This window comes from Eutrigla gurnardus (genome assembly GCF_963514095.1).
Source record: "Eutrigla gurnardus genome assembly, chromosome: 12".
NCBI classification, from domain to species: domain Eukaryota; kingdom Metazoa; phylum Chordata; class Actinopteri; order Perciformes; family Triglidae; genus Eutrigla; species Eutrigla gurnardus.
The window spans coordinates 15,275,933-15,301,100 of record NC_139926.1 but is presented as its reverse complement, the minus strand read 5'-3'; the positions used below and the strand labels follow the sequence as shown (position 1 = coordinate 15,301,100).

The 25,168-nt window shown below is 40.9% G+C and overlaps 2 protein-coding genes across 2 annotated transcripts in view; both read left to right on the top strand.

Moving 5' to 3' along the window:
- Window positions 1-2,165, top strand: part of abca12 (ATP-binding cassette, sub-family A (ABC1), member 12) — a 60,967-nt gene extending 58,802 nt beyond the window's left edge. The window contains exons 70-71 of the mRNA XM_084023788.1: window positions 274-411; window positions 841-2,165. Coding sequence (XP_083879914.1) covers window positions 274-411; window positions 841-945 — 243 coding nt within the window. The 3' untranslated portion in view covers window positions 946-2,165. The remainder of the gene's footprint in view (window positions 1-273; window positions 412-840) is intronic.
- A 245-nt stretch (window positions 2,166-2,410) lies between these two features.
- Window positions 2,411-22,510, top strand: bard1 (BRCA1 associated RING domain 1). Its single transcript, XM_084023270.1, has 11 exons — window positions 2,411-2,552; window positions 3,253-3,309; window positions 4,093-4,241; window positions 4,825-5,885; window positions 6,231-6,311; window positions 7,828-8,000; window positions 11,941-12,067; window positions 12,192-12,324; window positions 14,245-14,337; window positions 18,695-18,792; window positions 19,627-22,510. The coding sequence occupies exons 1-11, from the start codon at window positions 2,467-2,469 to the stop codon at window positions 19,972-19,974; spliced, it is 2,406 nt and encodes an 801-aa protein (XP_083879396.1). The 5' UTR covers window positions 2,411-2,466; the 3' UTR covers window positions 19,975-22,510.
- Window positions 22,511-25,168: the final 2,658 nt, after the last annotated feature.

The window sequence follows — 25,168 nt, the reverse complement described above, 5'->3', positions numbered from 1 at the left end:
AGAAAGGACTAAGTATACATAATTTGTAGTTGTGAGTATGACTAATTGTTGCTGAAGAGTTCAGAGAGCATGCAAGTAGCATTCATTTGACATCCACATCCCAGCTATTACAAGATTGAACAAGATTCAAATTTTATGATGTTGATACGTGTGATGTTTAGTTTGAACAAATTGGTAACAGCTGTTCACTGTGTTTAACATAATTTTGGCTACACAAAGAGCATATTTCAGAATATTTAACCCTCTACTCGTGCATTCTGTGTCAATATTCAGGACCAGCACTCCACTATGGTGGAGTACCACATACCAGTTGCTCCAGGAGGGGTGGCTGACATCTTTGACCAGCTGGAGTCCAACAAGAATGCTCTGCACATCAAACACTTCTCTGTGAGCCAGACCACACTGGATGAGGTGAGGCAAAGAGACTGAGCTTAAACACAGAGTGGGGAAAACTAGCGTGATGCTTTATAGGGGTGGATGGATGGCAGCGAGGCAGAGAAAAAAGGGAAAGGAGATGAGAGGAGAAGAGAGAGGGTAGAAGGGGAAGCAGGGACAGAAGAAAGCTGAGTGGGAGTGAAAAAGTTTAAAAGAGGCAGAGGGAAACTGACAGAGGGTATGCCTGAGGGAAAATGAATGGAATATGAGTTCGGGAGAGAATCCATGAGCTTTATATTTAGCCAGTGCTGATACTCCGCCGTTCTGGGGCTCTGGGATCTGAAGATACCATTGGTAGAATAAAGAGGGCAGGCAAATTGACCAGCAGATTAACTAAAACAATGAGAGAAGAAGAGCTGTCTTTTATATCAGCATGGCACCTAAATTATTACTGAACATTCGCAGGTCTTCATCAACTTTGCAACAGGAAAGAGCATCATGGAATCCATATCACTTGACAGCCAAGACCAAGCTCGTGACCTGGACTCCATCAAGGCAGTCGACACGTAGAGATGACTACCATCCTCACTATGCTATTGTGTCAGCGTCAACTGTGAAATGTAAAAAAAAAAATGTTTGTAGTTTCATCTGTATAATCTGTGTGTGTATATATATTTTTATATATATATATATACCTGAAAAATAACTGTAACAATAATGATAATGATAATGATGATTGCATGAAGGATAATTTACATTTTTGTTCTTACTAGATTCAATTTAATGGAAATCAGAAGGCAACATGCACTTTTGCATATATGCACTAATGAACATATTTTTGCTTTTTGAAATTGAGTTTCCTATCGAACAGGTCGCACACCTTTTACCTTTAATACTCCTGAACTTAATATTATGAAGGATACAGTTAATCGTGTAGGTTATTCATTTCTGATTATGTTTGGGGCACTTTTTACTATTAGATTATTATACCATGGAAAATGAAAGAAAAGATGGAAGAATACATTTAATTTATGTTATGTTGGCAACACATTATTTTACATAATCTTAAGGCACCAACACTAAATATATAACATTTCTAAAGATGTAATTTATTTAATCTAAATGTACATGCAACTGAATTAAATTTGAATATTATGTTATATTAAATATTCTGAAGAACACCATAAATATGCACCTTTCTACAACTCATTAGCACGTCCTGTCAGTACATACCAAACCTTTACAATCAATGTACTAACTATTAAATATGTAATTTACTTTTTTCTCTGAGTATGGACCAATTAATGGTCTTGAATGTATCAAGCCTATTTTTATTCGAATTAAGAATTTTGTTTTGTTTACTTATTGTAAATGTTTGTCTAATGTTTGAGTATCAGATCACATACAACATCTTAGATTTTGCTGCTATAAACCAATCACATTCCAAGGAAGAAGAAGATAAAAAGACAAATGATTAAAAAAAGATAGGTAAGAATACTGCTACTTAAGCATAGACGGATGACTCACACCTAATTATTTTATTTATTAAAACATATTAGATTCATATATTCTGTTCCACATAATTTTTTTATTCAATGTATTTTTTACAAATGCATTTTTTGTTCATAACATGGAACTAAGTGTGGGTAATGCATTAAGCTATTGTAGACATATAAAAATAAATTGAAGCAAACAGTGATGAATAAATATACCCATATCTGAATAGCCCTAATCAAGTTGAAGAGCTTAAGAACTGAGAAGATGCCAAAATAAATAAGGGGTATCTATAATTGTCTTCTGTTGAAAATCCTACCATTTTTGTTATTTCTTTTATTGAGTCATGAGAATGTACATACACTCAATCATACACTTTAAATTAACAAAGGATGAAAAACATCAGAAGCCTTAAAATTCCTCCCATCATGACGGAGGGGTGCGTCAACAACTACGTCATCACAGCGGTGCGTTGGTTGCGTCAATCTTTGGCGGGAGATGCAAATAGCCAGGAAGTAAATGCGGCTTGTTTTGCAGTCTTGATTCATAACAAGTGAAAACAGATGAGCCCGGAAACAGCTCCAGTTTCTTCTAATAATGGATGATCTCGCACAGATAAATGATTGGAAGAACACCAAGGAAGCGGTTAGAAACTTCCGACGATTGCTGCTTTGCTCCAAATGGTAAGTTTACGTAAACGTTACTGAAAGAGAGTAAACGTAATGTTCAGTAGGTGACGTTAAGTCCTTTGTTTCGTGACTTTAGTCCGAAAATAAAAGTAACAACCAGTGCCGTTCAACCTAACGTTACAATTTCTGTTTATCAAACTGTAAACAGTTCGCTTTGACTGCTAGACGAAAGCTATAACAGGCTAATCAGCTATTTTTGAGTTTAGCGTTAGCTTGCCAAATTGTGTTAGCTCAACAAAAATAAATGACTAAAAGTTACTTTACTTTACGCGGAAACGTGACGTAAAGCCTAAAAACCTGTCTGCAACAACGCGATATTGTAAACACGATAACAAATACATCATAGACGAATAAAACCGAGGTTTGGGTGCAGCATAAAAACGCCACACATCACCTCTCACACACACTACGGCAGCCGGAGCAGCCCGACGATTCACAAGCTGGCATGCTCTGCAGAAGCTACGTTTAAATCTGATTTGTAGATGTAAACAGCTGCATCAAGGGCACAGTGGGTGATGTAACTGCAACCCGGAAGGTTACTGCCCCGAAACACTGTTGGTGACTGTGTGGTCTGGGAATGGTGGGTTGATGTAGTCCAGGTACTCTTCTTGTGGGTCTGGAGCATGCTCAGTGTAGTGGAGGGCGTCTTGCTTATTCTTACTGTCCTGACTTTTAAATGTTCTTCCCCCCCCAGCTCACATTTAATGACGGATCCTGTGTGTCTAGGGATGTGCGAGCATATGCTGTGCAGGTATTGTATTTGTAACCTCAGCTAAATGTATTTTACGCCGTCATGCTCACTAACAAATTACCTGTCTCATGGTGAACGTTAGTATTTGTCAAACACAGGTGTAACTAATTATGTTAATTGCGTCTCCATCCTGTTTAATGTGCTACCGCTGAGATGATTCAAGAGGGAACATAGCCATGAGACAGGAGGCATAATCTAGTTCTGTAGTGAAAGCAACAAGGAAGTGCCTCAAACGTGCATTCTCTCTACTGGCCATCAGGGGGCGACTGGTCGCAAAAAGAAATCCGATTGCATGGAAATCTATAAGAAATTGACCCTACTTTATTTTTTTTGTTATTTTTACCTCCATAAACATTGTAAACATGAGCTAGTTTCAAGTTGTCCACAATACAGCATGATGTTCATTTAAAAAGCACTAATATGAGGGACAGCTAACAATTCCAAAGGCATTTAACACCGATGAGGGATATGGAAAACAAAGTAATTTTACAGCTCATTTTGTCGTAAATTATCGTTGGTTTGGAAATATTGTATGTTATGGGGCCTTTTTCTTGTACAGTACTGAATATTAGTGGCAATGGCATGTTTTCTTGGCAATTAATGGTTTGCAGCATTGCAAGGCGTCAATGTAATTAATGTCCCTATAGGCATAAACTATAGCCTCAATTTATTCCTTTCATTCAAGACTGAATGGCCTTAAAGGTAAATCAATAAGCTCATTATGTTTCTTTTTTACTGAACTGTGAAGTGAACCCCTAATCCAAGGTATGGTTTATTGCTCAGGTCCTGTGCCGGCCCCCAGGCAGGAGATGGCTGTGTGGTGTGTCAGAGTCCTGCGTGGGTGAAGGACATCCAAATCAACAGGCAGCTCAGCAGCGTCATACAGCTCTTCTGTGGGCTGGAGTCCCTTCTCAATCCCATAGAGCAACCAGGTAGATGGTAGCCATAATATAGCAGCTTGACAGCACACTTAGCAGGTTTATCCTCTCAAATCCATGTGTCTTATTCATTATCTTTCTCCCCACGCTCATTTGCCCATACCCCCTTCTATCAATTGTTGACTGAAACATTTAACAATTTCCTCTGCCAATCTAATCTCTGAACGACAATATTAGTGGCTTGTTCCTGTGCTTTATTATCTTTATCTCCCATCCAGCATCCCGGTAATGACAGTAATTATGTCGTTCAATTAACTATGGTGGTGTTTTAGTTTTGGGAGTAGATCTCAGCTTTGACAAAGAACTACAGGGTACTTAAAATGTGAAAACATCTGCACACTGTTGAAACTAACATAAAAATAGCTAACAGTTCCAGAAGTCGACTTTTATTCTACTATCAAATGTCACTATTATTAGTTGGAGTGCATTATTTTTAAGGGTTAGTGTCATTCTCTTCATCTCAACAACGTCTCAACAGATTCATGGTGATTTAAAAACAAAGAGCCTTTTTGACAGCAAAAATAGAAAAAAATCAGAATTGTTTTATTGAACATGTTTTTTTCACACCTCATTGCAGATGCCTCCCCTCTAACCGAGATTCAAACACAACCTCGGAGCCCAGTGTTTAAACACAAGAAGAACTTCAAGATCTGGTTCAGCCCCCGTAGTCGCAAGGTGCGCTGCATGGTGGAGAAGCCTTCAGAGGTCATCACATCGGAGAGCACTTCTTCTGGAGAGACAGCTGCAGCGCAGCCAGGCACCGTTACTGCTCAATGCCAGGACCTCTCGGTTTACAATTTCACCTCATCCTCCCAAGACTCTGGCTCGTCTTCATCTCAAAGACGCAAAAATGAAAACAGGAAGAGGAGGTCAACTAAGAAAAACGTGGCCAGCACGAAAGTGTCAGTGCATGGAACCAAGCAGACCAAACAAAAACAGACCAAGCAGAAAATGATGAAGAACAGGCTGGAGGCTATAAACCAGCAATGGGGCATCACCAAGGAGGTAGATGATTTAAAGGGAAAGGAGCAGCCCTGTCCTGTGCAGTCAAAGAGGTCCAGTAAAAGAGTTTCCTTCCCAAGTCCTATTGTCACATCTGACGGTTCTCAGCCTCAAGTACCACAAGGAGGAAGTATTAATGAACTCAGCCCTGGGAGAAGCACCATGGGGAAGAGTTTCTTAGGAGGCAGCGTCACTGAACTGAATGACCAAACCCAGCCTGGTCACAGAATGTCAGGCAGTGAAGGCCAGATTGACCAACTGTCTGAAATTGACAATCCTGAAAAACAACACAACGCATCTACCCCAAAGCATTCATCAAAAAGATCCAGAGTGGAGGAGAAGGTTGTGACGTTGGAGACCCCAACCAAAAGGCCCAGAGCTTCCCCAGGCAGGCAGAGAAAATCACAGATGTCTCCAGCTATCCTTAACCCTCCTTCTTCGGCTAGCCCCAGGTATGATAAGAGCATCAAAAACTCAAGAGAAGAGCAAGGAGACAGCCCCTCCCTCCTCGCCACTATTGGTAGAAAATCTCCCCGCTCTCCTGTTGCATCTGTTGGACGGCCCACCCCAGGGAGCCCTGTGGCTATGAAGAGGAACCACAAGGGAGAGACCATGCTGCATCTAGCTGCTATAAAGGTGGAGAGGTTTCTGAATAATTCAACTTATTTCTGTTGCATTCTACAAATGCAAATTGTAAAACATGTCTGCCATTAAGTGACGGCATTAAAAGCTAAAATAAAGAAAGGTCTGCCTGACGATCACACAGCCGTGTTTCGGTCTGTTGAGAATAAACCATCTTGCAGTAATCCTTGTAAACACAGTTGTAATCCCACTCTGGATCCCAGGGAAGGTAATCAATGGCCCACTGTGGAGTGTGATTGATAAACAGCAGAGTTTTAGTACACTGGGATCAGCTGCTGAAGAGCTGCATTTACAGGTCTCGAATACTGACCTCAGGTTTGTTCTCTCTGTGTCCTGCAGGGAGATGTAGAGGTTGTCAAGGAATTGCTGGACCAGGGGGCTGACCCTAACCTGAAAGATAATGCTGGGTGGACACCTCTGGTAAGACACACGCAGCAAGTGATGCAGCTAAAAGCTTTATTTGTTTTGTTGGAAATCTCTGTGACAAAATGGTTCATCAACAATATCTTTTGTGGTGATTTGTGGTGTTTTTTTCTTTGTTAATAAACTAAGCTATTGTAATTTTTGTAAACACTCAGTTACTTTGTGGATTATCAGACTCTGATGGCAAAACATTTCCCATGCAAATGCTTGTTCACTCTCTCCCCTGGCCTTCATGTACAGCTTGCCATTTACTATTTATTGTATTGTCTCCTCCATTAAATCAATACTCAGTCACTGTGCATTATGTTGCTGTTATTAATATGCCATGTAAGCGCTTGGTTTTCCACTCTAAGTAGCTGTATTTATTACAATTTTCTGCATCCTAACACCTGCTATGTGAGGTTGCCGTTTCTCACTGCATTAAACCCATCCCGAAATGCAACCAACAGCAATTCAATAATCTGTTCTGTGGAGGAGCATGGCCACAAAGAGTTCATGTTGACTTTAGATTAGCTTGTAAATATGAGTAAATCATGCGAGAAATCATGGCTTCCAGAATGTGTCTGTGACGATCAGTATTTAAGCATATTTTTTATGCATGATGGCTACCTTCAAAATATGTACTAGGCACATGTTTTTTTTTTGTTTGTTTTTTTAACAATTTAGCCCAAATTGCCTGCACTTGACAGACCGCAAAATCCTTTTTGAGAATGTTTGCCGCTATCATATTGCATCACTTTATGTGGCTACTTGCTGTCAAGATGCTCCACTCAAACTTGAATTTTTTTTTTTTTTTTTGACAGTTGATTTTTCAAATTGCTACTAATAAGCTTAGAGCATGACACCTTCATATTTGACAGATTTGTTTATATCTGTGAAGGCTGGGAATATGGCATGCTACAATCATCTTACCCTCCCCCATGTGTATCGTTTGTATTCATGCATCTTTCAGCACCATCTTACCTGATGTGGTTTTCTGCTCAGCCAATCATAGGTTTACAAGGTAAAAAAAAAAAAAAGGTATTTAAAACACACAATACAATTCTCAGTTGCCCACTTTATTTATCCAGTGCAAATGCAGTTGATCCAATGGATCTTAACCTCATTCCTGAATGCAAAGCTCTTGTCCCTTTACTTTGTCAAATTTACTTCAGATTCAAGTTGCAAACAACTTAAAAACACCCACTTTTACTAAGCTGAATCCTCATTCAAATTCATTTTAGAAAAGCAGGTCAGAATAATATTGAACTTTTCCAAATTCAGTGTGATTACGCTGCAATATCTCAGTTGGTATATATTCCTATACAAAGATTCAAATTTAATTTTTATCTCTTTGAAGCACCTACCCTTATCTAAAATGGTAGCAGCTGGAAAAAAGATAAATATGACGGTGATTAAATATGGATGAGAATCTACAATACATATGGAGAATGAGGCTCTATTTTGAGGATAACCGAGAAACCAGATCACAGAAGAGCAGATGACGTCTGATCATTACTCCTCTTTGTTCCAGCATGAAGCGTGTAACCTGGGTCACCTGCCGGTTGTGGAGGTGTTGGTGTCGAGGGGAGCCCTGTTGAACACACCTGGCTATGAAAATGACTCTCCGCTCCACGATGCTGTGAGGAATGGACATCCCGCCATTGTCAAACTGCTGCTGCAGCTTGGAGCCTCGCAGAGTGTACTGTAAGTCACTTTAAATCTTCTTTTCATTCCTGGAGTTTCTTTGTTTTGGCCGGTGAGATGCTGTCCCTAACACTGTAGGCATTTATTCTTCTTGTAACGCTTATATACTGTGTACAGTACTGCAGACAGTCACTTTTATAAAAGCTACATGTTTAACAAATTTCACAGATCTCGTCTTTTGTGAACATCTTCAAATACTCTTTTCAGCTCAGTTTCAGAGCTGAAAAGAAGATTTTTGGATGCATATGTTCAAAACAGAAACGAAACCTTTTAATCTGGTTCTTGGCATTCTTGTCCCAGTCACGTGAATACAGTTACAGAATAGAATTCTTATATAACATTGCTACATATCTTCACTATAAGGTATATTTCTGACATCTAGTGTACAAAATACGTTTTAAGAAGTGTTTTGTAATCTAATTTAAAATGACATTTTAGGAATGAATAATTTAATGATCAAATTTGCAGTTTGTTGGTTTAAGAGGTTATTGGTGTGTACACAAAATGTGTGTGTGTAAATTAATGAGCTTGACAAAATATTCCAAACACCTTTCATTGAGTTGGACAATTCAAACACAAATCTCAACAAAAACGGAACATTTTAGGCAAGTTAGAATTTATTGCACGGCGATTGTATTTCATTGCATCACATGACGAAGGCTCTTGTATTATTCCGGACCAGTGTTTATTTTCCACTACTTCAATCAATCGTTTCCCAGTCAGTGTACCAGCCTTTTTCTTATCAAGGACAGGTGTGTGCTGGTGCAGTCGTATGTGAATGGACATAAGAAAATAGACTGATGCTCATTAGTTGTTGCTGGTCAATTAGGTGCAGCCGCATCAGCGTTTCTGGCCTGCGGAGACTGGGTTGTTAGCTATAATATCGATAATGAGCGAGAGGATGCTGGTTAATAAGTGTGTTGTAAAGAGTAGTTCATCAGGGTCGTTATGTTGGTCAGTTAGAGCTCTTTATTTAGACCAATCATCCTCGGTCATCTGCCTTCTTCATGTGATCGTGCTCGTGTCATTGCTTTGATGGCTCCCGATTGCTGGTTCTTGCATTTTCTCTTCTTTACTGCATGGCAAACAAAAAGAGGCAGCGATTGGGACTGTCTGTTGAGGCTGCAAGATGAATGCAGTCCTTGCATCCAACCTCACGCACACACACGCATGCACACATGCATATGGTCACACAAGGTGGAAACCACGACATCTGTCAGTCCAATCCCTAATGCGTTGGCAGGCATCTCTGGGATTTAGAAATACAGGTTTTCATTGTTACTCTGTGTATGTTTGTGTATGCACACTAGGTTTGAATTATTGGACTGCTTTTATTCATTGTTCGGGGTCTGTTCTCTAGATCGTTCACTGTGAATCCACGTTTTATCAAGTATTTGGTTATTAGAGAAATCAGAGTCTTACAACAGGCAAATTCTTAAGTGAATACCAATGTGTTTTATACAGCCGACGATTCTCTGTCATCTCAAAAACAACAGGTTTAAGCATTTTCTGAAAAGCTACACAGCATGCACAGCAGGGCTCCTGAATATAAGTGCAGTAAGCATATCTACCAGCACAGCACATTTGGACAGCTGTGTTAACTGGTAGCATATGTTCTGTTCACAAACTTAAAGGACCATCCTGTTTTTTATGTACTATACGGCTTACTAAATGAAGTGATATTAGCATTCCTTATCATACTAAGGGTTTGTAGATTGTCTTGTAAATACAGCACAGTATGAAAATTGATGATGAGAGGGGGGAGTGTTGAATTGGCTCACACTTAATGACTATCCAAAGCCTGAAGCACTGAATCCATACAGACATTAATTAACATCACCTTTGTGCCTCGTACTGACAGGTTTATTCAATATACTGGACCGATCACGCTGCACATCACAGGGTGAAACGACAAACAAGCAATGTCAGTCTACGAATGTTAGCAATGAATGGCAACTACATTTCCCAGTTAACCAAAGCATTTATATTAATACATACAGTAGTGAATATGGTATGTGTAACAGCCTTTTAAAAATACATAGATGAGACATTTTTATCCAGACATAGATATGTATGCATCAAAAAGGCAATCTGCATAACAATTACAGTACTTCTACAGGGTTAAATGGTCGAGTCATGTGCTGCATCATCAACTATAAGATGTAACAGCCAGCTGATCCAACCAATCAGGACAAATTGAGAGTGGATTGTTTAAAAGGGAAATGTAACTAATGAACCTTTTGATTAAAAATGCATACAGGCCTTACCATCTGCTTCATAATTTGCTTCCCACTTGTTTCCATCATTAAACCTATGACTCCTTGAAGACATATATCTACTGCTGAGGAGCTGACATAGTTCAAAAGCTCTGTTCGCTGTTGGGTATGCATGAGCTCGGCTCGAGTTTTAGACTGACCTCATACAATCTTAGCATATGGTACTATTTGAGGACAAGTACATTTGAGACATGATGTTTCATAATGCATGCACATTAAGTCAAAGAAATGTGTTTAAAGGCTACAGAAACAGGGGATTTACTTGGGCAAAAAATAACATCAGTAGCCAACTGATAACATGATGGTGTTATGTTTATGTTGACTTGAACTCTGTACTTGTGTTCAGCTTGAAATGAATATGTGAATCTCCTCCTCCTGGTTACAGTGGGTATCCTCTAGAAACTCCACCGCCTTCCTCCCACTTGTGTACTTTTAATGGAGAGGCTTGTGGGAGAGTGTTTGTTACTTTACATCCTGCACAATTTTCCACGCTTTATGATTTTTCTTCAGATATTCTTCTCACGTGCAGCTGCATGAAGCAGCTTGCGTGTGTGTGCATATGCATAAGTGTCGGGGACATTTTATGTTTGTGTTTGTATTTGTGTGTGTGTGTGTGTGTGTGTGTGTGGGGGGGGGTATGAATCCAAATGAAATATTTTATGGACCAGTGGACCTATTAATTGTCCCCCAGGTGTTATCTTTGCTGACGCCTAATCTTTTAGAGACGACCTGCTGGGCTTGGTTCTTCTCTCCGTCTCCTCTCCTCCTGTGTGTTTTCTCTCTTTCATTTCTCCTCTCCCTCTTTCCTCAAGGTGACCTCGGTCTTGTTTCACGCAGCTCCCGCAAACTTAAAGAAACATACTTTAAAAGTGTTTCTTCGATACACCTATGGTAACAAGGTGGTGGTCATCTCTTTGAATCTCTGTTCATAATGCTGCTTCCTGATGAGGCTAAGCCTCAATTACACATACTTTGTACGTGTGCAGCTTTTGCTTGCAGCGAGTCTAGCGTGTTGTATATGGACAAGACCTAGGAATGAAGTAGAACACAGATTTCTGCTCACCCTCATATCAAACAATTATGCTTCAACAAGTGAATGACACACATCAGTGCACAGTTTCACAGAACAAGCAGGGTGTGACATTGCCAAATTGTTTTTCTCGGAGCTCTGGTCTGGCAAATCTAGATTTTCTTCTCCTTTTTCCTCCTTGCTTGACAGCCAGTGATAAGAAAGAAAACCCAACCCAAATGTGCTCCGATTTATTCAAATAATGAATAGATATGATGGAATGATTATCTTGTTGGAGATGACTTTCCTTTGGACATATAACATCAACGTTGGTGTCTGAAAGCTTTTTCACATTGGCAGAGGAAAACTATCTTTGCTCATCTCAGTCCTGTCATGACTAATTAACATCCCAGATATGTGCAACTGCGCAACAATACGCTGCTGTGCATTTTGACCTGCTTTTAGCTCGTGTCAAGTTAAACATAATTAGTAAATTATTGAGTTTTTTTCTGCCGTCATGTATTGCTTGTCAGTTTTAACATGTCTGACTGTCCCTTTGGTCACCAGATGGCCTGCGTTTCCGCAAATGCATAAATGCACAAGTGTATGCATCCCGTGAGACACTGACACACTATCTTTTGAATTTTCTTCACAGTAATCTGTATGGAAAGCGGGCTGCTGATTACGCAGTGGGTCTGGAGATGCTGAAGATTTTCCAGGAAGCCTCAGAAGGAACCCAATATGCTAATACATCTCTTAGCCCCTCAGCCAGTCTCTCCAAAGTACGTCTACATGGAGATGTTCTTTTTTTTGTCATTTCCCTTGAAATTGTTACCGTGAGAGTACTAATATTCCTGCATTTTAGGCCTAGACATTTCTAAGCCATGTTCTTGTGTCCTTTATTAGGTGACCGACTCTGTGCGGAGGGATGAAATGGTGGTGATTCTGGCCAGCAAGCTGTCGCAGTCGGAGCAGCTTCTAGTAGCCAAACTGGGAAAACTACTGGGAGGGAGGACGGCTGAAACCTTTTCTGGCTCAGGTAGCGTTTGTGTGCTGCAGAAACACTTCCTCTGGGGGGGCTTACACTTCCCTAATGTTCCAGACGAGGCCTTTTAGTATACTGGTTGCATATGATTGCTTATTAATGTTGTTGTTTGAGACATCTGGGGACTCGGCAAAACTGCAAGTCAACAGCAGCTGGTACATTGGGAGGTTGCCTCATCAGTTTGTTCACTGCCAAAACTCAAAACAAGTCATCAACCATCATTCGGAGGCTCAAGCACCCAAAGGCTCGAGTCATGAGGCAGTATCTTGCCCTGGTCATCGATATACAGGCCTTTCACCACTACAGACATGGGATTCTATTACTAGCTCCACAGGCTTTACTACATTACACAGACCCCTTTTGTATTGTAAAAGCCACAAGTAGGTGCTTGAGCATTATCACTCATGAAGGTTCAACAGTAACTAACAAGTGCTTTTAAAGCTGTATACATCATTGGGATACAGCTGCTCCTTCACTGTTGCATAGTAATGGCTGGGAGAACACCGGAGAGGAAAAGTAATTGAAATCATTCCTCATAAAATGTTTGGAGGTACTGTCAGCGTGATGAATAAGCACTAATGAAAAACAGAAGTGTTTTTTTTTTTTCCACTACTCCCCTTCCTCTCACCGGAGGGGTGAAAGTTGGTGCTGTCAGAGATGTTTTTATACATTTTTAACTCGAGCTACAATTCCACGGTCAATGAGCAATATAAGAAGTTTTTCCCCTGCGGATATAATTATGCTCATTTTGTACTTGTCACTTGTTGAATGAAAAGGCAATAAGCTTCTATTTAAGTTTTAATTAACCTATAATTATCGTCGAAAGCGTTTTATGAAATAACCGTGAGCATGGTCCTTTGTTGTTTCTCCATGAGCAGTCTGTCAGACTTGCTCTAAGCTTACCTGTTCACAAAAAAGCAAAGCTAAGCAAATAAGTCAGAAATGCACTATTTTTGGGATATATTAAAAATGAATATTAGTCCTCCTTCTGGAGTTTGGTTGGATGAAGTAGAATTGATGTGTTATCCTGTTACAAAACTGATGTCAAAATGAATGATGAATGAACACAATATTGTTTTTCTTATCATGTTTAACATTTGGAACACAACTGTTAAACACCATATAATTGGCCATATCAACACTGTCTACTTTTAATCTAGTGATATTGAAAGAGATGTTCATGTGCCCCTAAGGATGAAAATATCTTGGCTGTCTTTTCTATCATCAAGGCAAAATTGTGTTCTGAAGTAACTTTAAAACTACATTCCCATCATCCTCAGCTGTAAAAATATTATCACGCTAACACAATAAACTAAGATGAGCACACTATGTACTGCAAGAACTCTATTCACCACATGAGCTGGGCCTCAGCGAGGGGCGTGTCTCATTGAAAGTTAAGATTCAAATGTTCAAGTACATCAGAAGATGTATTTGATTTACAAACTAAATCAAATAAATCATACATTTTACCACTTCTTGCCATGAAATCTCAGCATGGTTGTGTCACCAGGAAGTTGGGGTTCCTTTTAACCTTCAATGAAACCAGGCCATGTGCTTTTGGTGTTGCCTCTCCAGACAGCGTCTTGTGCAGCCCTTAGCTCCTGTAGTAGCACCAGGGATGTCGTCTAACTCCAGACATGTCAGGGACCAAGTTAGAGACATCAAGGCAATATCCAAAATACATTCTCCAAATTGTGGAAAAAAGGCATTCAACCATATTATAATTGTATTCTTTTGTAGCTCTCAATCTATCTAGCTATCTACATTCCCACCAATATCATGCATACACATTCTGCCTGACAGTCTTGAGTCACTCAGACATACTAGCAGCACAGCATCTGTTTGCGTTTGTGTAGCAGTACTTACTTGTACCTTTTCAATATGGCTGATATGTGTGTTTGTGTCTCCCTCCAGTGAGCCATGTCGTGGTGCCAGAAGAACACATGCCCACCACCAACTCCACCCTCCTTGGTCTTCTCTCTGGCTGCTGGGTTGTCAAATTCAGCTGTGAGTATGTGCTGAGCCGTCCACTGGAGTAGTTCTCTGTGGAGGCAATTTTTTGTTGCTGTTGTGATTTAAACCCAATTTTCCTTGATGTTAATGTCTGTGTTACCGTTTTAAATTGTAATGGAAAAGTTCCCCTTGAATTGCATTTTAGATTTTGTTATTATAGACTGTACTGAACTTCAAGTCAAGTGTTTATGACCACACAGAAAGCAGGTAACAGTAGCCGGTGATGGCTTTCATAAGCTATCGCTGCCATCTTCTTATCCAAAAAGTAAAGAACATCTATGTACTAAATGTAGTGTAAATCCACATATTGTTCAGCCAAATCATTTTTACTAACACTCAAATATCCATCCCGTTATCTCCCTTCTGATAAGGAGATTAGTTTACCATGACAATGAATAACAAAAACGTTTGGATATGTATTGCATTCAGCACTTTCTATTTGTGACAGTCATTAATATATCAGTGGAGATGGCTTTAACATTTATGCCATCACTGTAGCCCAGGATGAGATGAGTCAGTGAGATCATCATCTCTCCAAGCTTTTTCACAGTCACAAATGGTTTTAAGTGTTTTGAAATTGTTTGTTTATCATCGACAAAAGAGCGAAATTGTTAGTTAATTATATATTTTCCACACTCACTCTAGACTACTTAACAAGGTTACTTACGTATTGCCTTCAAGAGATAGTTTGACATTTCGGAACATATTCTAATTTGCTTTTAGTTAGTTGAGAAGACTTGCCATGTCTGCCTGTCAAATATGAAGCTACTGGCACAGATCGTTGTCGTGGACTGGAAACGGAGACACGCTACCCTGAGTTTGTCTGACGATAACCAGAGATCAAATACTACTCAGCCTAAAGCGTAAAAAGGATTTTTTTTTTTTTCTTGTTGGAGGAACTTTAAAAAGTTTCCATGAGTAAACAATTCTGCTTCACACCCTTCAACTAAGTTACAGGAAAACGGGCAAGTAGTTTTTCCAAAATCCTGCTAACGAACAAAACTAACAATCCAAACCAAAAACACAACCTTGGCAGAGGTAATTAGACTGGACAACCCAGCTGATTGAGTAACCTGCCCACATTTGCATTTTTGCATTTTAACATTGTTGTCTTTGTGTACAAATCACATTTGTATTCCGTTAACAGAGTCACTCTGACTATTCTCATCTGCATTCAAAGTTATATTTGCCGCAGTAAGGTGACTCTCGGCATAATATACAGTAGGAGAGAAACATGTAGGAGGTTGGTATTGGACTCTTGGAACCACATGAAGAGATTGGTTGTGCAGCACAAGCAGTTTGGAGTAATTTTATGTAGTTTGTGCTCTTCTCTGAATCCCAAAGATTTCACCTGCCATCCCTGTGTCAGACACACTTTTGATGGAGTTTGGCTGGATAGCATGCGGTTTGTGAGTTTGGCATGCAAACCTTACTGGAAACATGAGGATATTTTTATTATTTGGGTTAACATCTATTTGCTGCCGCCTCCACATAAAGTTCCTCTTGAGGCCCCAGCGTTAATTCCTCCTACGTACCAAACTAGTCTGAGACGTATACATTTGATCTTGTACGTTCTCTCTGCAACCAACCTAACCCAGGTAATATCAGGCTCTGTGTCTGGAATAAGAATGAAATGCAATACTTTTTATTTTCTGCAACACATGGAATGTCTTGGGAAACATTAAAAGAACATTTTGCATCGAGCAGTTTTCAGGTAAATTGTTTGTGTCTTCTGCTGCGTGCATACCTGTGCACAATCGATGCTCCTCGAGGCTTCAGTATTACTAACGATGAAAAGATGAGTAACTCCTTCCCCGTGCGATTTATACCATGATGAATACTTAACAAACATGTTGCTATTCCCAGCCAGACTCCCTGGCAACCTTGAAATCAACAAGCAGATATTCAGAGGAAGTCGGCTTTAGGGGAAGGGAGAAAAGTCTTGCTGTCAAAGAGTTTTCCGGCACCTTGGTGTGCCCTTGACTGGTGTGTCCATCAGTGTGTGTGTCTGTGTGGAATGAAAAGGCATGCACACTTGTCTCTGTCTCTGCCAGTAAGCCATTTCGAGTTTGAATGTGTGTATTTAGGTGTGTGGTTGTGTCACTATATGAGATTGTTTTGTGTGTTTGGACCATTTTCATCCCCTCCCCTCCTTCTTTCCTCCACGCAGGCTGAGTGCTCGACACAGCTTGTCTCCCTCATGACAATCACTGTTTCATCTTATCTGTCTCTGTCCTTGTTTTGCGTTTGTGTGCAGCGGAGTTCTCCCTGTCACCTACTTTTGTGTGCCATCGCTGTCAACTAGACCGAGTCCGAGCGTACCACTTTATTGGTCTTACGTTTCATTGCAACACTTTACCCTTCCCTAAAAGTCTTAACTAAGCTTTCATTGTGGATCAAACAATGTTTTAATTTGGAATGTAACACATTTAAGTAATAAGTGATGACAAAATGATTTGAAACATTATTGCACCAAAAAGCTATTTTTCTCTTAAGATATAGTGGGGTAATAGCATATTAAGCAGAGAATGAAGTCCCACTCCCTCTGTGTGTGTTGTAATCCGAGCATGTCGTTTGCACCGTTCATGTTGCTAGCACTGTTCACTGCTAGCTGCCGAATCAGCCATCTCCATGTTGAGAGAACATAGCTTTGTTCTGAATTTGGTATTTGGCAACATAATAATTCAACATTTTGGAAAATGCTTACTTATTTGAGCTCGATAATAATCTCAATGTCAGGACATATTTAGCCTAGCTTAGCATAAAGACTGAAGACCAAAGAAAGCAAAAAAGGGAATATCCCAAAATGTTGAACTGTCCCTTTTTATTTTCCAATGTGTGATGCCTAATTTCCCTTGGTTTTTGCCACTGTGACTCCCATTGCTAGCCCAGGGAGGAGCTGCTTCCTTTTGGCTGCCAATGAGAGGCTTCGCTCCTGCACCTGCCCCATTAGATACACAGCCTGAAGGCATTGCTACTTGGGATTATACTAGGGTCATTACTGTGGGCCGGTGTTTCGCTGCCGGCCCACCTGTACACACCTCTCTACAGTGACTGGTCTTTAGGGTACTATTGACAAAGAATGAGCTATTGTACCCTGTCTCTATCCTGAAGTGTCGCCGTGGGCCTTGAGAATTTCATACGAGTCAAACATAATGAGACATTGCTCCAGTTGATCTCATGGTTAATCAAGGAAGTGGGTTCATCTGGCTCTTCACTCAGTCAGAAAGGGTTGGAGATGTCCTGCATTCAGCCCTTGTGAAAGTAATTACCAAATATGGTAATGGCTCTTGAGCACTAAGCGCCATCGTCCGGAGCGATTAACCCCAGTATCTCCCCCTCTTCTCTGCCTGTCGCAGGCAGGGTCCCTGTAAATGAAAGTTGTAATTAAGGCGGATGACGAAAAGTAATTACACCCGTGTGTGTGTGTGTGTGTGTGTGTGTGTGTGTGTGTGTGTGTGTGTGTGTGTGTGTGTGTGTGTGTGTGTGTGTGTGTGTGTGTGTGTGTGTGTGTGTGTGTGTGTGTGTGTGTGTGTGTGTGTGTGTGTGTGTGTGTGTGTGTGTGTGTGTGTGTGTGTGTGTAAATGCAGATCCTTTACAGATTCAGTTGGAAGTTGGAGAAGTCTCTGCACGTTCATGATCAAAATAGTTATTCAGGCCATGCCTTATGCCTGGATCTATTTCACATTCATCCTTTATATCCTTTTTTTTCATAGCAAACTGCAGCATTTTCAACTAAATCTAGCCCCAGTGTGTTTTGATGTGCAACTTTTAAATTGTATTATTTTTCATGAACCCCAAACATAAGATATTCAGTAATGGAACACTTGTAGGGAACAGCAGCACTGTGATCTTTGTCGTGTTCAAAACCAATTTCTTTTATCTGTGACAGCGATGGGTCATTAAAATGTGACTTTCCACTCCATATCTGCCTTTTTTCTTCTTCTAGTTTTTATTTTTTTTATTTTTTTACAATAGAAGTTTTCTGTCTTTCAGGATGCTTTTTGTTGGAATTTAGAACCAAGTATTCTTTTCCATCTATAAAATACCAGGATGCCGAGTGTCACAGTCCTAATTTGATTCTGTAAAACCACAAGAGACGGAGAGAAAGAGATGCTCACATTCTGCTTAAGCTTGAGATACTTAAAACAAGGGTTGCATCATTAACTCCATCAGGCTGCGGGCATCTTTCTCTGTCAACAACTGCTGCTTTGCCAATACTCGAAATCTTCCAACTTATGTTACGAGAGACACGCTTTGTCATCCTCGTTTCGCGATTGGCCTTGTCGCACTCCTTCAAGTCAACATAATTAGCTGTAGCTTTCATTTCTTTCTCTCTCTTTGATGCCAGGGGTGAGGGCATGTCTGCGGGCAGGCGACTGGATGCCCGAAACTGAGCATGAAGCAGGAGAAGGCCCCCAGCGCAGTCGCATCAACAAATGCAGCTTGGTAAATGAGAAGCAAACAAACAACACATGAAGTAGATGAGTATGGATTGTATAAATCCTCTGACCTTGGAGGAGATTTGCTTTTCTGTACAATAACAGATGGTTATTATTCAGAAGCATAGAGTGCCATTAAAAGTCCTCCCTTCGAGTTTTTGAGTTTTGAAACTCGACATAATTTGGGTTTTTTGACACTAATGGAGAGGGAAAAAACGTATGTCCCTCATACTCTGTTATTACTCATAATTCATCATAATTCAGCCATATGTTGTAGAAATATGAAAAGAATTGATAACATGCCACACGTGTTTGATTGTGTATCCAATACATTTGAGATGGATGCACACATGCAGAACGACAGGCAGAAAAACACAATCATCAATCATGATTATAAATGAAGGAGAAGCGTTTGCAAGTGAAAGTGAAATGCAACCAAAGTGTAGTCAAAGAATGTTCTTCCTAGAAACTCTTGAGGGAGCCAGTTTACACCCCAGAACAGTTGGAGTTCAGTGATGCTGTGAATAGACCGGTCTCCGGTGGCCTAATTCACTGCTACTTTAAACAGCAATCCTAATCGGTGCTGATAAAAATGTCTCCTGGCTCTGTTGCAAAGCATCCACACAGATGCTCCATAACGCCAGAGCCTGGATGTATTGGCAAAGGCGTGATTCAGCGTTTAACTTAATCATGAACAAAATTGGGAGCCTGTAATCCTTTTTGCAACTGTTTTCACAAGGACTGACTTTTTCTGCTGCTTTAATAATATAGTCTTTTGATTTTATTAGAAGTTCCCACTCGTGCTTTAATTTGTTTTTTTCTTATCCTTGATCTTTCGTAGCTCCCACCACTCTTCGATGGCTGTTTCTTCTTCCTCCTTGGCTCCTTTAAGGCACCTTCCAAAGATGAGCTCACCAAACTGCTTCGGGAAGGAGGAGGTCAACTCCTGACCCGGCAGCCGAAGCCCGAAAGCGATGTGACACAAACCCTGAGTGCTGCTGCCTACCATGCGCTGCCAGGGTCTGACCAGGCCCTCTGCACCCAGTACATCCTCTTTGACCCCCGGGGCCCTCACAAGCCGGCAGTTGTGAGGCGAGGCAAGGTGTGGTCTGCTCCCTCCACCTGGCTCATCGACTGCATCGCAGCCTTCCGCCTCCTCCCTGTGTCCGACTCGCAAACGTCGGTCTAAATTTGTCATATTCAATGATAATTTTGCACTGAGATGTTACTTTGCCTTGAGCATGGTCATCATGTTTTTTTAATATGCTGTTGATGATTTAACAAGAATCACATAAATTGTATCATAACACTAATACTACTATCATGTGCTCTTAAAAGCTAAACTTGATTTACATGGTTTGTTGTTTCTTTCTTTTTATATTTGGAGCAAAGTGTGTGATAATGTCTCCGACATGTGCCCAGGGTTTCTAAATAGAACATTTCCCGTCCTGGAGACAATGGAAATTTGCTTCACAATTACTTGTGTAATTGAGTGTATGTGGTTCGGTTTAGCTCGATTGAGAAAATCGATATTAGTTAAAAGGTACTTTTGCGTTTCTTTCTTTTGCGACTCTTTTGGTGCTTTCCTTTTTCCCCCGCATGGACGCGTTTCAGAGAATGAAAATTGCTTCAACGGCGTAGAAAAGTCTTGGAAATGTATTGGTAACAATGTATATATATATCTAACACTACTGCACAGTTTAAACCAGTATTTATACTGGGTCTTCTGGGTCAGCCCCAGGTTTTCCTCCCAGTTGGACATTCCTGGAAAACCTCCACACATGCCCCAAAACCACCTTAACGGACTCCTTTGAACCCGAAAGAGCAGCACCGTTACCCTGAGCTCCATCCAGATCTCCAGACCTCTCACTTCTTTTCTAAAGGTGAGCCCAGCCACACTGAAGGGAACTCATGTCAGTCACTTGTATCCTTGATCTGGTTCTAATGGCCATTACCCAAAGCTGTTGGTCATGGGTGAAGGTGGGAAAGTGATACTGGTGAATTGCTCCACGACACTCCCAATACAACCACTGCAGGCCCTTCACCAGTGCGATTCTTGAATGACACATTCATGCAATTTTGTCCGCCGTGCATAATCTCTAGTTAATTCGGTGTTTGGTTTGTGCCGTGTGTCTCACTCCAATCAATTTCTGTCTGAATATCTAATGTGTGGTTTTGGAGTGGAAATGCATTCCATAGTCTGCATGGGTCTGCCAGGAAAACATAATTATCTAATTGAGAATGCCTGTCTGATGCTACTGGAGGGAGCGGGTCCCCCAAAAAAGATCAATGGAGACTCAATATAAAGTGTAGAAAAGGAAAAACAAAGCAATTAATTGCTCTGTCACAGTACTTGCAGTGTCCAACTTTTGTGTAACTAAGCTTGTGTGTGTGTATATGTGTATATATATATATATACACACACACTCCAGCACTAGGCAAGGTACATGTGCTTAAAAAGGTCTCCTACTGGCCATCTCCCAATATGCCGTTTTCAAAGGGATTAGTCAGGGATGCACCTAATTGCTATTGATTGCTATGTGCTGCATAAAATTGCTTCCCTTTTCTTGTCCACCGCGGGAGGTGGGAGAAGGCAATTAGTAGTGCATACGAGATAGAAGCTTTGACTGACTTGTAATGAAATGGAAAGCAGGAATGAACCTGTGAGTAATGCCCTTGAACTCACTGAGCATAACAAAACCATTACGCACCGGCATCTTCTTTTCTCTCTCACCTGGTCCCAGGGAAATACTGTACTGTTTTTTTTTTTTTTTTTAATAATGTTCTTATGGAGAGATTACCTGGAGTTCTGCTCTGTCCAGGCTCACCTGTAAAGTTTCCTATCGTTTATTGGTTATTGCTGTACGGTTTTAAAACGTTGAAAATGGGCAGAATTTGCCCGGCAGCATCCTTAAGGGTTCGATTAAAATTCACCTCACATGATTCACCCACCATTCAGGTGCCAAGAAATGCTGTGCTTTTCGCAGTAATGAATTTCACATTTTTCATTAGTCCTTAATGGCGTGTTTTCATGGAAACTTAAGTGATCTTGTATCCGGAAGCATCAGCATAATTCAGAGTAGAAAAAGTAACATAAAGAAAAAAAATCCACGCTCACTTTTGCCCATCAAAACTTCTTTTCCAAGTCTGTTTTACAAAATAGGTGTTGTCTTGATGAATAATACACATTTTCCCATTTCTTATGTCTTTTTTTTTCTTTTTTACTCCACCTCAGATTTCAGAATACACATTATACGTTTGTAGATATTTACATATGGACAATATGGGGGAACACCAAGGGTTGTTTAACTTGGTCATATACAATCAAAGATGCTGTTAATGCTGTTAATTTTTAACACATTTCTAATTTGTCATAGAAATGGTACTATCCCACCTTTGACTCCCTCATGAACAGACCCTTGGTGTCCCAAAAACTCATACAATTGATTGTATAATAACAGTGTTTCTCTCTTCATATTCTGTCTTGGTTTTCAGGCACACTTTATGTAACAGTTTTGTTGCTGAAAAAAAGCAAACATAAGGGAGAAAAAAAAAATCAGTTTCCAGCTACAGTAAATCGGTGTCTCATGGAAAGAGCAAATGGTATACCTTTACAAAATGCCCATGTACAAGCCTGCGGTTTGAATGGTCTGAGGACAGATGAGGCTAATTTGGATAGACATTTATAGATGGACATAAAGGCTTGAGTTTCTTGGCAGAAAAAGGAACAAAGACAGACTGTGCTGCCGGTCTGTCCTTGAAACTGTACAGCTTTACCCATCTGCAAGGAGAACTGTAATTCCCCCTGGTTCACCCCGGCAGAGGCGCTCTTTTTTTTTATTGTGTTTTTAAATGCGGCCTGAAATATTCTTTCAAATGGCACACATAGGAATCTACTGTATGTGAACCATTGTGTGATCCTTACTCATCAATTTTACTTCTCAATGAGAGCTATGAAAGTCATTTTCATGACAACTGTTTAAGGAGTCAAACTACTTACAGTGCAGACTCGAGGGCGACACATGCACCAGTACATTCTTGCTGTATGCTCCTTTGCTGAGGTGAAAAAATAAATAATTGTTTTGATTTCATATCTCCTTGTGTGTGTGGAGGGCCAATTGAGCATGATCTCTGATCTGGATGATTTGGATTTCTGTTGACAACCGTTTCACACTCTGCATTCCAGGCGTCGCACTTAGTCCATGGCAGCAGCTCGCAAGTTATAACGTGGCATCATGACTTTTCGTAAATATACACGCCACTGCCTGTGGCGTGTTATCTGTACGCAATTCCAGCTATCCGCGTGTATGTGTACGTTCTGAGCGAAACGACCCATCACATCTGCGTGTTTGTCAGCGCCCTCTAGCGAAACGCCCCATCACATCCGCGTGTTTGTCAGCGCCCTCTAGCGAAACGACCCATCACATCCGCGTGTTTGTCAGCGCCCTCTAGCGAAACGACCCATGACATCCGCGTGTTAGTCAGCGCCCTCTAGCGAAACGACCCATCACATCCGTGTGTTTGTCAGCGCCCTCTAGCGAAACGACCCATCACATCCGCGTGTTTGTCAGCGCCCTCTAGCGAAACGACCCATCACATCCGCGTGTTTGTCAGCGCCCTCTAGCGAAACGACCCATCACATCCGCGTGTTTGTCAGCGCCCTCTAGCGAAACGACCCATCACATCCGCGTGTTTGTCAGCGCCCTCTAGCGAAACGACCCATCACATCCGCGTGTTTGTCAGCGCCCTCTAGCGAAACGACCCATCACATCCGCGTGTTTGTCAGTACCCTCTAGCGAAACGACCCATCACATCCGCGTGTATGTAGACGCCCTTTAGGGTTAGGGTTAGGGTTCTGCGTTGATAAACACGTGAAAAGGCGATTGTGCGTAGTGATAACACGCCATAATGGCATACGAGCTGGCGCGTCATACATACGCCACTTCATGAGATCAGTCTGCAAGTTAGAGAGATGAGCAGCCGTGGCACCCCAGATTATTTTAACAAATGCGATGCACCTCAGAAGCAAACTGAATCCAACCCGACGATGAGTTGCCACGTCGTTTTTGGTTGCCTGGATAGTTCCGACGGCCGAAATCTACGTTGACTTCTATCAAAAATTGTTCTATATGTTTTTCTCTGATTGAACTCTGTCTTTGCCCTTGTACTCTGAATACTAATTCACCCCTGCTAGCTGTTACATGTTAATGTCAAAGGGGTAAAACAATAAACTACATAATGTCAAACCTCTGCACAGAGGAGTGCGAACAAAGTAGCACTTAAAGCAGTCTGGGCGGCTCATACTGTGTGAAGCCAAAGGCCATGCTTTGTGAATCTTATCTGGAACGGTACCAATAAGGCATCGGTGGTGACAGCAATGCCCCGCTACGCTCACCACCTTTGCTACCCAGTAAAATTATTCCAATATATATTTTTTTGAATATATGTACAGGCTGAATAATTATTTGGGATCTACAGCAATTAAGGTGAATGAAGTTTTTTTGTATTCCTTGTCTGGTGCGCCGAGGCTGTGACTGATGAACTGTAGATGTCACTTTTGTTTTATGAGTCTGAAGACTGAAGACCTCAAGCCGGATAGATGAGAACTGTCTTTTCACATTGAGAGACACTAAATCACTGTAGCTTAATGGTGAGAATGACCCACGCTCCATTATTGCACCTAGGATGTAACCCCACCCATGCTCTTCTTTTTTTATTTTTTATTCTGTGATTCCTCAACCAACTGTGTGCTGCAGCTTTAGAATATGCAGCTGACTTTGCAGACTATGGGGTTCTTCCACCAAAAATAGTTTTAGTGCCTTCTTAAGGTAATATACCTCTTTAGTCATTGCTCTTTATCCTATGTTCATTTCTGTCTCATTACAGAGTGCTGGGAGCTGCTATTAAGCAGCCCATCCATCACCACCCAAGAATAGGGTCTAAAAGGTTAACGGGAACGGATTTTCTGGAAATGGAAAAAAATCGAGTGATGAATGGCATGAGCTTACTGGAATTCACCTTTTGAATTAATGACTATTATTTATCACCTCAAAAATATCGTGTTTCGGGGCTCTGGGTGGGTGCTTTTTCTTTCAGGCTGGACCACTTGAGGACCACTCTGGTCAGGGGAAATATCAAGGCAATACATTAGCTTGTCTCCATGTTGTAACCCCGGCCGTACAGCTACGCCACATCTAAGAGCTTTTCTGTCGTATCGTGGAGGGGAGGAGCTGGAAATCTATTACACAATCTATAGCAGTGGCATAATGTAACAGCTTTTGTGTCTTAACAAGCCTTCTAGCTTTAAGTGCTTCACAGTGTGAAAGATTCTGTGGCTATGAGATTGTGGACGTGTACGCTCACGTGGACAATGTTCCCTCCTT

Coding starts and splice junctions, on each gene's coding strand:
- bard1 (XM_084023270.1), top strand. CDS start 2,467: ATGGATGATCTCGCACAGATAAATGATTGGAAGAACACCAAGGAAGCG. Junction 12,068..12,191: donor CCTCAGCCAGTCTCTCCAAA/GTACGTCTACAT, acceptor GTCCTTTATTAG/GTGACCGACTCTGTGCGGAG. Junction 18,793..19,626: donor GCATCAACAAATGCAGCTTG/GTAAATGAGAAG, acceptor GATCTTTCGTAG/CTCCCACCACTCTTCGATGG.